Source organism: Cheilinus undulatus, linkage group 17 (genome assembly GCF_018320785.1).
Source record: "Cheilinus undulatus linkage group 17, ASM1832078v1, whole genome shotgun sequence".
Classification (NCBI taxonomy): Eukaryota; Metazoa; Chordata; class Actinopteri; order Labriformes; family Labridae; genus Cheilinus; species Cheilinus undulatus.
Window position 1 is genome coordinate 5,919,762 of NC_054881.1, and position 14,397 is coordinate 5,934,158.

The window sequence follows — 14,397 nt, forward strand, 5'->3', positions numbered from 1 at the left end:
CACACATGACCAGTGTCTAAAATTTAAACATCTTTATTCACAATCATCATACAAACATTCATAAAAAACAAAGAGTGCATTCATAAATTCACGTTTGATGTGGTTCAGAGTTGTGTTGATCTGCAGGTTTAAAAAGGTTGATGTGACTTAGATTAACAGCACAGTGACATTTCTACAAAGGCAGCTCAGCATTTGATTTCCTGGCAGAGGCCGACTTCATTTTGTTCCTTTTCTTCCCTTTTTGTGATCCTCTGCTCGACTGTTCTCAGACGCCTCTGTACTCATGAGGACAGAAGCTGGAAAACAGCGGCTCAGCTGGGATCCCACGCCTGAAATTAGAGAAGTGTTAAAGTTATAAATGTTTTTAGTTTTGTAGATTATAACAGAGTGTAAGGGGTGAACAGATCTACATCCTCAGGTCTGAAGCCCTGAACTTTCTGAGCATTATAACAGTATGTGTCGAAATTATTCCAAAATAATCCACACAAACAAAACTGTGACATATTTTTCAATGCATGGATTGTGACGATTAGGGCTTAAAATGCAAATTTACCCAACTGTAAAGTCAAAGTCGACTTTACTGTCAATTCTACCATATGTGCAGGACATAGAGGATGCAACAGATGTTTATAGCCACTAATTGCAGCTCTAAGCATTAAGCTTAAGAAATGAGTTTGAGTAATGGGTAGTTTTCCTTTGGGAGCTTGGATAGGAGCATCCTGACAGCATTAAAATGGCAAAGGATGTAGTCTGACCAATTATTCTTTTTGCTTTCTTGACCACTTATTTCTTCCGCAGCAAATTCAGATCTTTAAACTGGACTCCAGTTATCCTAGGGCAAACTCGAACAACTTCTTTAGGTGCAAAAATCCAACTGTGCCATCATTTTCTCTCGTGTTTGACTGTAAAAATTGTCCAGAGTTTGCCCAATAAGTGACCTCTTCTGTTCAATCTCTTATTTGACTCAGCAGTTAGACTACTTGCTGATAACAGGACTGATACTGGCTGATCCTGGTGTTAAAAGGATGCATCCCCAAAATAAATCTGCAGAGACAAGTACTCAACTGAGCTGAACAGTATGCGGACGTCTGTGCTCTCTGAGTGCTTTTCTAGTTCTTGTTTTTTCTGACTTTTTCCTCAAGTTTTACAGCCATTATTAGAACTTATTGTGCTATAAAGAATAATTCCTATAGTATTACCACTTTATTCTCAAAAAGTAAGACTTTTATTTTCTACCTTTTGTTCTTCTAAATCCTTTATCTATTCTTGAAATATTTAGTCTTTATCCCTATAAGATCAAGAGTGTATTCTTGAAATATAACTTTATACTTCTGTCAGTAGGCTTTTCTACTTTTGAGGAATTATTAAGACTGTATTCTCATAATGGGGATAGTCATTTGAAGGAACCTTATTCTACCAAAAGCCAGATATGTCTCTGATAATGAGAATGCATTTTTTTTTTATCAATGATTAATGTAATTCCACTTGGCCTAAAGACTTGTGCCGAGTTTGAGCTATGAGAATTATGGTTGGCTATTTGGGTATTTACATATCACATTTGGAGGTTTACTTCAATTCTGTGGCTCTGTTAACTTAAAAGACATACTTACTATTTTTTTCCATCATTATTAATGTTTTTAGCTAAAGGGGAAGGGGGCTCATATTGGTTTTTGCCCTGGGCCTCTAAATGACGAAAACCGACGCTGCCTAACACCTGCAGCTTTCCTAGATACATCATTCTGCCCCACCTTATTTTGGAGCTTTGGTTTTATGTTTCTGCTCTTGTGAGAGTATTTTTTATTAGTAGAGGTCAATAAAACACACATTTGGACAAGTTTCATTTGATTCTACATTATCACGTCATGCAATCAGGGTGTGTGTTGATGCATATCGCAATAATCATAAAATATGAATGAGGGGGAGAACTGGCAGGAAGTAACTGAAGAAAATTGTTAAAATGAAGGCGTAAGAAGCCTCAATTTGAAATAACACAACATAAACTTACTCCACCATCCGACAGCGGTGCAAGGACAATCTGTTAAAGGCATCATTGATGTCCGTCACCTCTTTGGCGCTCCACAGCCGCTCTGCCACAGCGCTGGCACGAGGCCTGGGAGAGACAGACACAAAAAAAAAAAAAAACTGTCTAATCCACTGTCATGTGACATATCGAAGTCCAAGACGGGATGAGGTTATTGAAGAATCACATGAACTTACCACAGTCTGGGTGTCAGGTTGGTGCCGTCCACATACTCCCCCCACAAACAGGCTTCTCCACCAATCACAAGCTTCTTTTGTGCTTCAGTTCCTGTTTTGAAATGTGACATTTAATAAGATCAACAGGGTCCAGGGGAGCTATGACTCATGATACACAGAAATGAAATGTTTAATACAAAGAAAATACAGATTTCTGTCCCATATGATGGCCAAAAGCTGGCGTTTCTTTTGTTTTTGTTCAACAGGCTTGAACATGTTTGCACAGACGTGGCTTTAAGGCATTAAAGCAAGTGTCCAAAGTCAAACAACACAGCTAATAAAATCTGAGTCAGACCAACAACAGAACAATAAAACAGAGTCATAAGACGGAGGCAAACATCCAGTGCTGACTTGTGAATATAAACACTAAAAAATGCTGCATAAGCTGCAAACGGCGTGCTGCATGGGCAGATTAATAAAAATAAAATGAAGCGGAAAAATTCAATCATGCAGACACAAACCATGGAAATCCTGAGGGTCGGCCTTGTAATGGCTCCGCCAGTCCTGGCCGTAGGAGATACGGTTCAGGTACCAGGGAGTGGACAGCAGGGTCTGGTACCCTGCTGAGGTTACATTTGCCATCTCATTCTGGTATTGCTGCTGGTTTCCTTTCCAAACGTGGATTATTGTGTCTGCCTTGAGCTACACAGCACACACATACAAGTATCAGTGTCAGTATCAAGATGAGAGAAGGAGGAAATGGGAGGGAATGAAGACAAAAAAATCCAAGTCCACTCTCATTCTATCCCACAATGCATTTTGAAAAGTAGTGAACAACTGATGCCCACTAGCCCAGCAATATTTACCATCATGCAAAGCGGTTGCTGCTCTCAAACATGACGGGGACTGAGAGGAGCACAGGAACACATATAAAAACTTCAATACTTTTTTGTTTGTTGGTTTTAACCAAATCTGTAATAAAATGTTAAGGATTTAAAACGGAGTAACTCTGAGGATTACACGACATGAGACCATCATCTTTATGCAAAAATAAGTTGCATGACACACACAACTGTACACTATTTTGCCACTAAAGACACAAGCTTTTTATCTATTAGTATTTTTTATTTTTGGGGGGAAAATACATCACATTTATTATCAGTTTTCAGTGAAATTCTCCCATCATTTCGATCTTTAGCCATTGCCATCAAAATTCATGAGCTGTTGATGCGAAAAGTTTTAACTGTGAGACGGCGATGACGTAATTTCCTGCGGCCGGAGTAGTGTCCGAAATCATAAACACAAAAATTAAACACAAAGTTTTGCAGTTGAGTCCGCTATATAGTCCACTTTATGCTGCTCACTACATAGTTGATAGGGAGTAGGAAATGAGTGAGCGGTTTCAGACATGGCCATAAAATTTGTTAGCCAAGTGTGGCTAATGTTAGCAGGGCTAGAATCTCCAGCTTTTGGTTCTCCTTGGAGGTAAATTTCCTCACATCTTCTCCAGCTGACACACGTGGTTAACCTTAATCAATCTACATGCAGCTTTATCTCCATTTTCCACATCAAAACGCTGCCAAACCACGCCATGCATGTGCTGGTTTCCATCTGGGTAGTAGAGCATTAAGACAGCATCAGTTAACAAGAGTCACAGCCTCAGCTAGCAGGGTTGGCTGCAGTACAGCTGTTCAACCAATAATCCTGGCCTGAACGTCTGGCAAGCATGGGTGACGACGTTTAATCAGCTTGTCTTGCACACTGCAAGTTCTGAAAGAATGATTTCAGAGATAAAATATGAGAATAAGAAATGCAACCTTCCCTCTTATAAAACTGTTTCAAATCAATATCTGGTACCACCAACCACACTGCCCTATCTCCACTGCTACAACTGTGCAGTTTTTACCTGTAAGCCTGTTGAACAAAATCCAACCTCAAACATCGAGGCCCAAATCAGAGTTTCACCTCCACCAGATTGACTGATTCCACCCAAGAAGCCCTTTTCTGATAAAAACTGACCGTTGAAGCTGAGCGGCTCAACCTTGTAGTACTTCTGCCAGTCCTGAGCGTAGCTAATGTAATCTAGGTACCACGGGGCTGAGAGGATGGTGGTGAACCCTGCCTCCGTCACCCTGCTCATCTCATCGTTAGTGCTGCCGCCGATCCACACATGAACTACCGTGTCTGGGTTTAGCTGGAATGGTTAGAGACCAAACTACTGTACTGAGCTTTGACACCACAGGAGTAATGTTGTTGATAAAAGGAAGTTTGACAAATCAAGGTACAACTTTAGTCACATTGTAGCTCACAGTTAAAGGAGAACATTGATACCACTATCACGTTTGAGGCTATGAAACTACCAAACAACTAGCTAGCTGGCTAACTGGCTAAAGATTCAAAAGACAGCTAGCATTCAAAGCAATAGCATTAAGCACTACTTAACCGATACTTTCATTAAAAAATAAAAATGTTTTATTTACCTTAACGCCATTGTCAAAGACCTCCTGCCAGATCATGTAGCCTTTGTTGGTAGAGGTGACAATGTTCAAGAGTCTAAAAAACACAAACAAAGCATTAAAACAGAGCAGAATAGGACCAGATAATCTTTTTACCAAAGCTACAAAAAAATGTACTCACTTTTGGATGTAGAAGGATTCCAGTTTGCTGTAGTCTTTTCCAAAGCCATGCTGAGCCATGAAATCCTGAATGTCAGGGTTGGACTTCCTGCAGAGCAGAAACAGCAGCTGATGTAAGCCCGTCCTCAATCTTAAAGAAGTTACTGACATCATGAAGACAGTCTCACCAGCAGGTGAAGTCCACCTCGTCTCCTCCCAGGTGGACGTAGTCGTCGGGGAACACCGTGCTGATCTCCTTAAAGAACTGGCTCATGAAGTCGTAGGTGGTGTTCAGGATGGGGTTAACCGGGCCGAAGGTACCGGACGGCGAGGAGCCGGAGTAGCACGGTGTGAGCAGATCCTTCTGACCTGAGATGACAACATGTGGAGAGGGATTAGACCAAACATGGAGGCAGCTTTGGAGTGTTCTCCCATCAGCACTTGTAAAACTGACCTTTGCCCCAGGACTGAGTGTGTCCTGGAGTGTCGAACTCAGGGATGACGCGGATGCCTCTCAGCCGGGCGAACTCGATCACCATCTTCACATCAGCAGGGGTATAGATATGGGTGTAAGGGTGGTAAGCTCCCTGTAGACACACATAAAAAAAGTTCAAGCTCTTCTCCCCAGTCTAAATGTGAGAAAACCAACAAGTGAAGGGGACGTCCTGACCTGCTGACTGAGCTGTGGGAACATTCGGCTCAGGTAAGGGAACGACTGATCATCCACGATGTGCCAGTGGAAGACATTGATTTTGTTCATCGCCATTGTTTCCTGTATAAATAAACAGAGGAAAAGGGCATTAGAATATGGAATAGAACGAAAACTGAGGAAACAAAATAGGGCAAGAGTTGCTGACGCACCAGATTGGCCAGGATGACTTTGATGGGCAGGTAATGCCGCGAGGTGTCCAGTAAGATTCCCCTGTGAGCAAACCTGGGGAAGTCGCTGATCTGGGTCGCATTGATGCTTTTCTGAAAGACACAGGGCCAAAAATTAGGCTGATATAAGCTCTGAAATGACAGAATTGATTTTGCCAATAAAAATGTTACCCTAGAAAAACAATAAAATCTTTGTGTTTTACTTAGGTCCATTTCAGTGCAGTAACCCAGTTTGTACTGTTATTTTCACGTTTGTTCTGTTCCTCTTCGATCATAGCAACATGAAAATGCAAAGACAATATTTCTTTGACCTGAAATGTGTGACTAAATACCACTTTAATACATTTTTTGATACAGAGATGTTACTGCTCTACACATCATGCAAACATTCAAGTGTCAATTTTTTCTAGAATAATTAGCACAAAATCCTGCTTCCCTTGTTTTTGTATGTTTGTGTACTAAAAAAGAGAAAGACATAAAATCACCATTCTATTCAATACATCAATTTATACCGAACTTGCAATGACTCAAAATAATGGCTATTTTTTCAAAATTGTTCAGTTTAATCCATGTAATATGTTTATTATGATATAGAATATATATAGACCCAGACTGAGACCATTTAAAGGCTCAGGAAACCTTTGCAGGTGTTTGGAGTTAATTAGCTGATTAAGGTGTGACACCATGACACTGAATTTTGGGTTTTCATTATCTGTAAGTCATAATCACCAACATTTCAAGAGATAAAGGCTTGAAATATTTCACTCTATGTGTAATGAGTCTATATAATTTATGGGTTTCACTTTCTGAAATGAGTGACAAAAAATATTGAACTTTTTCATGATATTCTAATTTTTTTAGATGTACCTGTATTTATCAGAAAACATCCTGACCGGCTATAAGAAGTGTTTCTCTGACTCCAGAAAGACATTATGACTCCTGTCCTTCTGCAGAAAGTTTGACAGAAGTTAGAATGGGAGGGAAAAGTTTTACTGTGCAACATGCAGCTCTTGATGAATATGCATCGTAACAGAGCTGTCGTAACAGAGCAGTCGTAACACTACGACGACTCTGTTACACTTGTTGCCAGCATAACTTTGAGCCGGTGGTAGCTAAGTGGATGTAGGAGATAAGAGTGACTTTATTTATGCCCAGCAGGAGCGCTCAGCTTAGGTTGTTTTCTCAGGATCTTGACTTATTTGTCTCATCAAAACAACACTTGTTTTTCCTGTGATTACGAGTTGATTTAAGTTGTTTTATCAAAATCCTAAGAACTCCACAAGTTCTCACAAGCATTGCTGTACATAGAAAATAAGATAAGAAGAAATATTCTCAAGAATACAACCATGTTTACTCTCTAACATGGAGTAAAAATAAATGTATGCATGCATGTCCTATTAGGGCTTTCATACTCACTAACAATATTAAAAGAAATAAGTGCAACAGATACAACACTCTTAGGTGCTCAAACAATGTCTTATCTATAATATTAAGTCTAAAAAGCTCAGTGTTTTATACTTACAGCTCCATATTCATCCTCATACACCAACTGGCTGAAAGTTTCCAGGCCTAAAAAACAGGAAAACAAACACATTGTATAAACAGACCTTATAAAACATGAACAGGGGCTTAGTGAAATCACCCATTGTTTTCTGAAGAGGTGTTTTAAAGCTAAATGATGGCTGCAGCTTGAAATGTTATTTCTAGTCAGTGTATTCTACTATAAAACTATTACAATATGACTCCAAAAGCTCTCCTTTGGCACAAGAAAGTAGAGTATCAAAGCATGCAATAAGGACAACAAGTTTTCTGTTTCCTAATTTTAACTGGAATAAAGAAGTTGATCTCAAAAAGTACTGAATCATTGCTTTATGCTTCAAAAAGTGACTTCCTCCTGGAGAAAAGCACGATGTTCTCGGATCTGTTTTACACTGATATTATAATTTTAATCTCGTTGGATTCTGGACAGCTGGTGCAACAAAACAAACATTTAAAAATACAACATTGGCTCTGAGGGTTTAAATCTTCTGATTCATTGATAAAATAACTGATTCTGCTTTGGTGCAACAACAGAAAACTATAATCCTACCATGCAGGGCTCCCCAGACCTTCGGCGCTTTGAGGACGGCGTACGGCTGATCCACCGACAGTTCATCTGTGGACACAAACAGCTGATCACTACATGTGCATTCAAAGTGTTTAAGCCTCACAGGGGGTCATTAAAGTGTTAAAGTAAGGAACTTAAACACTCAGAGGGGCTTTGGATGCTTGGTCTATGTTAGCCATGTTAATCCTGGGACAAACAGTATCATCTGGTTAAGTTGTTATGCAGATGGAAAGTCGGCGCGGGCACTGCTGTTTCTCTGGTTGTAGAAAGTTTAATGATAAAGCACGTAAATGCCCTATATTTCCAAAGATTTCAAACTTTTTTCTTGGGTAAAAGTCCCATTAAAGCAACATAAAACTACTCTGGAATAACAAGTAAATTCAGCGTCTGTACCTTAGGAAAAGGGGAAAACTTCAATACTAACAGATGAGCATTAAAGTAAAATAAAATAAAAGTGAAGGCCTGCAGATAAAGGTGTCTTTTGCAAAGGAGCAGCAGGAGGTAAAGTTTGCAGTCCCTGTAACCCAACCTGCTGCAGATAGAGCTGAGAATATAGTAAACTATGAATACCATTTTCACTTGCCCTTAAAAATCACCCCAGGCTGCAGTATTTGTTCTGCAAAAGTCACATGATCCTGATAATGCACAAAAGTCAGATTGGGAGGTGAGGAACACCAGACAGGAATCAGTTGAAACAGAAGAAAGTTAGTACCTTAAAGCTCTAGGTTGACTTAAAAGCTGCAGTTATCATTAGTTAATTTTTTACATACTTTAGGGTTTGATCCCTACTCTTTACAAAAAAGAATTTTTTTGTTAAGTCCCTTTACCTGGTGTAGAGGTGATTAATATCCTAAATGACTCAGTCCTGCTGACCTCCTACTACAAGTCTAGACAAATGGAGACATGAGTCTAGAGGAGTCTTGTACTGAACTAGGAGGCTAGCTGTGCCCCTTTAATAGCTTTTCCCCCTCATTTTGTCATGCTTCAATGGAAACACTGTTAAGCAAATAAACCTTGTGGTATAAGCGACTGTCTGATGATGTGCCATTGAAGAGTGAGTGTGAAGAGTGTGAATAATTGCACAAGAGCCAGTTCCCTTTTTCCCTTTTTTTTTTGTTTAATCCACATTTAAAAAGTCAAACTGCCTGCAACTGGCAAAGCTTAACCTCCTCCACCCCAGCCTCCTCCTTTATAGCACAAAGCTTGCTGCATTCATGCTACTATGGATTTATTGCTTTGAATTAGTTTTATTGTATTCAATATGCATTATCATAAATGTATCTATTCACATGAACGTTTCTAGCCATGCTAGAAAGCTTCCTGAATGTCAAAGCATGCTGCCCGAATAACCCAGGAAGCCTTTCAATCACATCATTCTTTGCCAAGTACAACTGTATCTCCATCTCCAAATAGTTACAGGTATGACGAGAGTGTTCCTGAATGAACTGTCAATTAGTTACACATGACATTTATCAACCATCAAAACTTGTTTACTGCTGTACTGCTGAATCACTCTGTAGGAACAGACTCACTCTGTTATCTGCAAACTTCTAAATGTGTCAACCAGGGCTGGAACTTCTGCAATTACCACTGTAGTGGTTACATGTTAATTAGTAACCTTGGCCTTATCCTGGTTTTATGTTCTCCAGGATATCATGTTTACATGCAACAAGGTGTCACAGTACCAGAATTTAAACGGTGATATGATTCCAGTCCTAGGCAACCAATACTGAGTCATAAAGACAATGTGCATCAAAGCATGAGTCCTCTGCACCCTATTAAATTGTAAAAATGATTGGTGTGTTTTTTTGGATTCACCCTCAAGACAGAATCCATTGAGACATCTTTCATAGGCTTCACATAGTTTTTGACGAGGTGGATCATCTTTGCTATGATTCGAACTCTATGAAGGAGAAGCTCAGGTTTAAGTTGGAAATGTCTTGTCCAAACTAAAACTATGACATGCAGCACTGTGCACAACTTTAAGGCAATTTTTGGGCCAAAGAAAGAGGAAAGAGGATTGACACAACCCCGGTCATGCTCTGGATGTCCTTGCATTTTACCACGGGCATGGGAAAATAATCAGTTGAAAAAACAAAGTCTGCACCTTTAAGGCGGAGTAAGAGGTGGATCTGGCGAATAAGCATGGCTTAGTGTGTACCATAATAGGGCTTTAGGGTTCCCACAAGCCCCTGGTCGAGCTGTAGATGCCTTAAGTGCCTGAAAACCACCAATGGTCTCCTGATGTATCACCATGGTGAAAAGCCCAGACAAAAGAGATGCCATCAAGCTTGACCTTGACTGCCCTCCCCCTATCTCCAGCCTCAGCTTGTGGCACATCGGGCCAAGTGATGAATCCTCACATGCCTAAAATGTATGCACATGACTGTATGTGCACATAAAACAGAATTTTAAGCTTGACTTATTAGTCAAGCTTAAAATTCTTATCTCCTTGATTGCACGCTTAAACTCTGAATTCTTCCTTTGGCAATTTAGGAGAGTAAATTCATAAATATTCCAGAAAACAGACTCAGAGTTGTGTAATCTGGCTGAAGTAGGAACTGAGTCCCATTCTTTTCTGCATAATACAAAATGACCCAAGAGAGTTAATTTTTTTTATCTTTTAACAGCTTGTCAAAAGCCTGAAATATCATGGTAGCCTGATGAGCAAAAACTACATGAGCTGTTCATGTGTGATGGTTTCAGCTTGCTTTTTTGTCTCAAAATCCTAGAAGAGGAGACAAGATAGTTGGTTTTAAATGTCTTCCTCTGTCCCATGACAATGAACAGATCCACTCTGCTCTCTGGCCTAGACTGTTTAAATTTACGGAGTTATGCAAGCCCATGCAGGCTGGTCACATGACTGTATGAATGATACTTATTTCATTACTTCTGTCTGTATGACACTCCCACTGCGCCAACATTTTCTGGCATGTTTGACCATGAAAACAGATCAGAGTCTGTCCAACAGGTGACTTCCTCTGCCTAATAATCTCCTCTTTGAATCTTAGATGCACCAGATACCAGCATTACACTGATTGGACACGATAGATAAACATTGACTGCTGACATTAGTTCATGCCACATCATTTGCAGATGACTGATATCTGTCAGCAGGGCCAGTATCAGCCGGCACTGATGTTGAACCAGTGCTTTAGTGCATCCCTATCACCAGCATACTTGTACAATTTAGCGCAGATGTGTGCTTGCATTATTTGGTGATTAAAACAATAAATTACCCAAGATTGGGTGCCTAGGACTGTTACTTTGATATGCAGTCAAGTGTAAGTGAGTAAAGCAGCCCAACATCTGATAAAAAGCAGCATTCCCAGTGCTCATAGCTGAAGTACCAAACCCTGCAGATCTGAGTATTTACATTTCTTTAGTTTAAAGAAGCAGCAGGCTGAACATCCTGATGAAATAAATCAAATAAGGAAGAGGAGAGACTCACATGACTCGTCAGAAGTCACACTGGGGTATCCGTCACATTCAGAGTCAGGTGATGTGATCCACACCTGCAGCTCCGTCAGCTCAGAAGGGCCTGTTCTCCTGCTTTTACTCAACGACCGCTTCTTAGCGCTGCCAAACATGTACTCATAATACCTGTTCAACAAGACACGAGGAGGAAGCAGCGTTGATTCAGAGGCTGATTAAATGTTTGAAACTTTTTAATGTCAGGTGTTTTAAAATGATTTTAATTCTAAAATGTATCAAAAAGCACCAAAACTTAAAAAGTTGCTGTAATTCACAGAGATCACTGACAAAACTGTGCAAATGTATCAGCAATGTTTCAGTACCAAAATTGCAAATATATTGGGGTTATTTTTTAATCCAGCGAAATAATAAAAAATCTAAGCTGGAGAGGAATTGAGCGTTCAAAATCTGCAAGCAAACTCCTTCACTCAGTCAATACCAAAACGTTGCCAACGTATTTGTGCAATTTAGACCATGCAAAAGACTTTGCTTGCCTTTTTACACAAGTGGAAAACAAAAAAAAATCAGCAAAATCTTGGGTGACTACTACTTTTTTTTTTTTTTTAAATGGTATGAAAATTGTTTTTACCAGTTTCCTATCAAAGAAGGAGGACACTGTTAATTTAAAAGGGTCATGAAAATGTCTGGTAAACTTTTTAATATCTAAATCTGCCAAAAGTCTTTTAACCCCTTACTTTTTCAAACATTTTAACCAGAATGCAGCTTTTGGGAAATTTCATGGATATTTTGGCAGTGTTAAGTACTAACACTGCAAATATATTTGTCTAATTTGTTTTTTTTGTTGTTGCTGTTTTATCGATTAATAATAAAAACAAACTTTTGCATGAGTTTGCACAGCCTTTATTTCTCCCTATCTTGTGGAAAAAAATATTTGTCTTTAATAAAAATAAAAAAAAGAAATCAAATCATCAATTTTGGTATCAAACAAAACAACAAATTCAACTTTTTCATGAGTTTGTTGTAATGTCTGGAGCCTTAATTCTATCTATCTATCTATCTATCTATCTTTTTTTTTTTTTTACGTTTTTATGATTTTTACTCATAAAAATTGGATGAATATATTTGCAATTTTTGGTACTGAACATTGCCAAACTATTTGTAGAATATTAGTGAATTTTTTGGCAATGTTCAATACCAAAATTACAAATATATATTTGTCCAATTTGGCATATTTTTGCTGATAAACACACAACAATAAAAAAAGCCTTTTTATCAGTTTGCATGTAGTATTTGAAGCCTTTATTCCTCTCTCACATAAAAAGGTTTGCACTGTTTAAAGCCGAAATTAGCAAAATAGTTTTGCAAATTTGGTGCCAAAAATTGCCAAACAAAAGTGCAATATATGTGCAATGTTTTGGCAATGTTTGTCGCAAAAATTGCAATTATATTTGTCCATTTTTTTTTTTTTTTTTTTTTTTTTTGCTGATTATTAACAAACCTAACTTTTTCATGGTTTGGCTTGGAAAGTTTAAAGCTTTTATTCCTCTCCATCTTATAAAAGTTTTCGTGGGAAAAAAAAAAGGCCAGATTGGACAAATAAGTTGGCAATTTTGGTGTCGAACATGGCCAAACTATTTGTGCAATATTTCGGCAGTGTTCAGTACCATACCATACAAAACCATATGTTTATCCAATTTGGGCTTAGATGATTGAAAACAAATACAATTTTTATGAGACAGTGAGGACTAGAGGCTTCAGACATTGCAAGAAAACTCATGAGAAAGTTGCTTTAGGTAGTAATCAACAAAAAATTCCCACATTAGACAAATACATTTGCAATCAAGAAGTGAAAATTGCCAAAATAAAACACAAATGTTGCACAAGTAGTTTGGCAATGCTTGATACTAAAACTGCAAATGTATTTGTCCAAAGAGGCCGTTTTGGTGATCAAAAACAAATACATTTTTATGAGATAGGCTTCAAACACTGTTAGCATCTCATGAAAAAGACAAATACAAAAATGCCCAAATTGGACAGATAATTGTGTTTTAAGTTTCGATATTTGTGTTTCAGTGTTCCATACCAAGATTGCAAATATATTTTTCTTTTTTTTTTTTTTTTGAAGAGGAATAACAGCCTCAGCGCTGCAAGCACTCTCTAGCCTATATTGCATAATTGCATTGGCAAAGTTTCAGTACAAACATAAGTGAAACGCATTTGTTTGCGTCCTTTCATGACTTAAAATCACAAGATACCAAAGAAATGTGACTAAGACTCCTGTTTTTGTCAGTGTGCTATAGAAACCATTTCATTTTAAGTGGTTTTTGTCAAAGTTTCCTGATTCAGGACAAGCAGAGTTGGCTTCATTATTCCACACATTTTAGAATTAAACATCCCACCTTTTCAAACCTTTTGGTGAAGACGGGTATTTTTGTTGCTTTGGTATCGAATGGTTTCGATTATTATTGTATAGAGCTCTGAATTCCGATAGGTTGATAAAATCTAGTTTAATACGCAGTGGCTGATCCTTGAACGCAGCACGGCGCACAGTTTCCTCTCTGACGCCCACAGAGAAAAAGAAAACGAAATAAATAAAACATAAATGAAACAGTTACCTCCTGTAGGCGTCCTTGAGGAGGCTGCAGCTCGGACCAGCCGATGAATCTTTACCATCAACTATTCTGAAGCTCACGCTCGTCAGCTTGAATGAAATCTCAGAGATTTGAATTTTCTGAGGCAGAGGCCACAGGGATCCGTACTTGGACTCGTCTTTAACGGGCTGCTGCTCTTCCTCAATGTCATCCACGTAGTTAAACTGCAGACCACTGACTAAAGAGAGGCTCAGCAGCACTACAGTGAACTTCAGAGCAGCCTTCATGTTAGCAGAGACCCGCAGACAGCAGCAGAGTCACAAGACCCAGTGGCCAGCCACCAGCATTAAACAGAGGGAAAGGAGGCGGGGCTTCAAACAAGGAAGTACATTCTTTGGAAGAATTTAAAGGGGAAGCAGCACCTTTTTGCTAAAGCTCATGTGAGACGTTCTCAACTTGTGTTTGTGACGTGCACAAGCAGACGACACCATCAGCAACAAGACTGATCTTTTCTGAATAAAAGTTATAATGTGTGTAACCTTAAACATGCGCATTTAATTAACTTTGTTCACGA

General features: G+C 38.9%; 1 protein-coding gene across 2 annotated transcripts; it reads right to left on the reverse strand.

Moving 5' to 3' along the window:
- Positions 1-17: 17 nt before the first annotated feature.
- Positions 18-14,175, reverse strand: hexb (hexosaminidase B (beta polypeptide)). 2 transcript variants are annotated; one of them, XM_041810428.1, is made up of 14 exons: positions 13,848-14,175; positions 11,249-11,400; positions 7,780-7,845; positions 7,213-7,259; positions 5,673-5,783; positions 5,482-5,583; positions 5,266-5,398; positions 5,000-5,180; positions 4,834-4,920; positions 4,677-4,749; positions 2,718-2,898; positions 2,218-2,308; positions 2,006-2,110; positions 18-329 (listed from the first exon to the last, which is right to left on the reverse strand). In XM_041810428.1, the coding sequence occupies exons 1-14, from the start codon at positions 14,108-14,110 to the stop codon at positions 266-268; spliced, it is 1,656 nt and encodes a 551-aa protein (XP_041666362.1). In that variant the 5' UTR covers positions 14,111-14,175; the 3' UTR covers positions 18-265. The 2 variants fall into 2 exon arrangements, with proteins under 2 accessions (XP_041666362.1, XP_041666363.1); XM_041810429.1 differs by lacking the exon at positions 2,718-2,898 and adding an exon at positions 4,216-4,390.
- Positions 14,176-14,397: the final 222 nt, after the last annotated feature.

Excerpts from the sequence above, each read along its gene's own strand:
- hexb (XM_041810428.1), bottom strand. The coding sequence starts at position 14,110 with ATGAAGGCTGCTCTGAAGTTCACTGTAGTGCTGCTGAGCCTCTCTTTA. Across the intron at positions 11,401-13,847 it reads CTCAAGGACGCCTACAGGAG|GTATTATGAGTACATGTTTG; the intron begins GTAACTGTTTCA and ends CTTGTTGAACAG. Across the intron at positions 5,584-5,672 it reads AAGTCATCCTGGCCAATCTG|GAAACAATGGCGATGAACAA; the intron begins GTGCGTCAGCAA and ends TTATTTATACAG.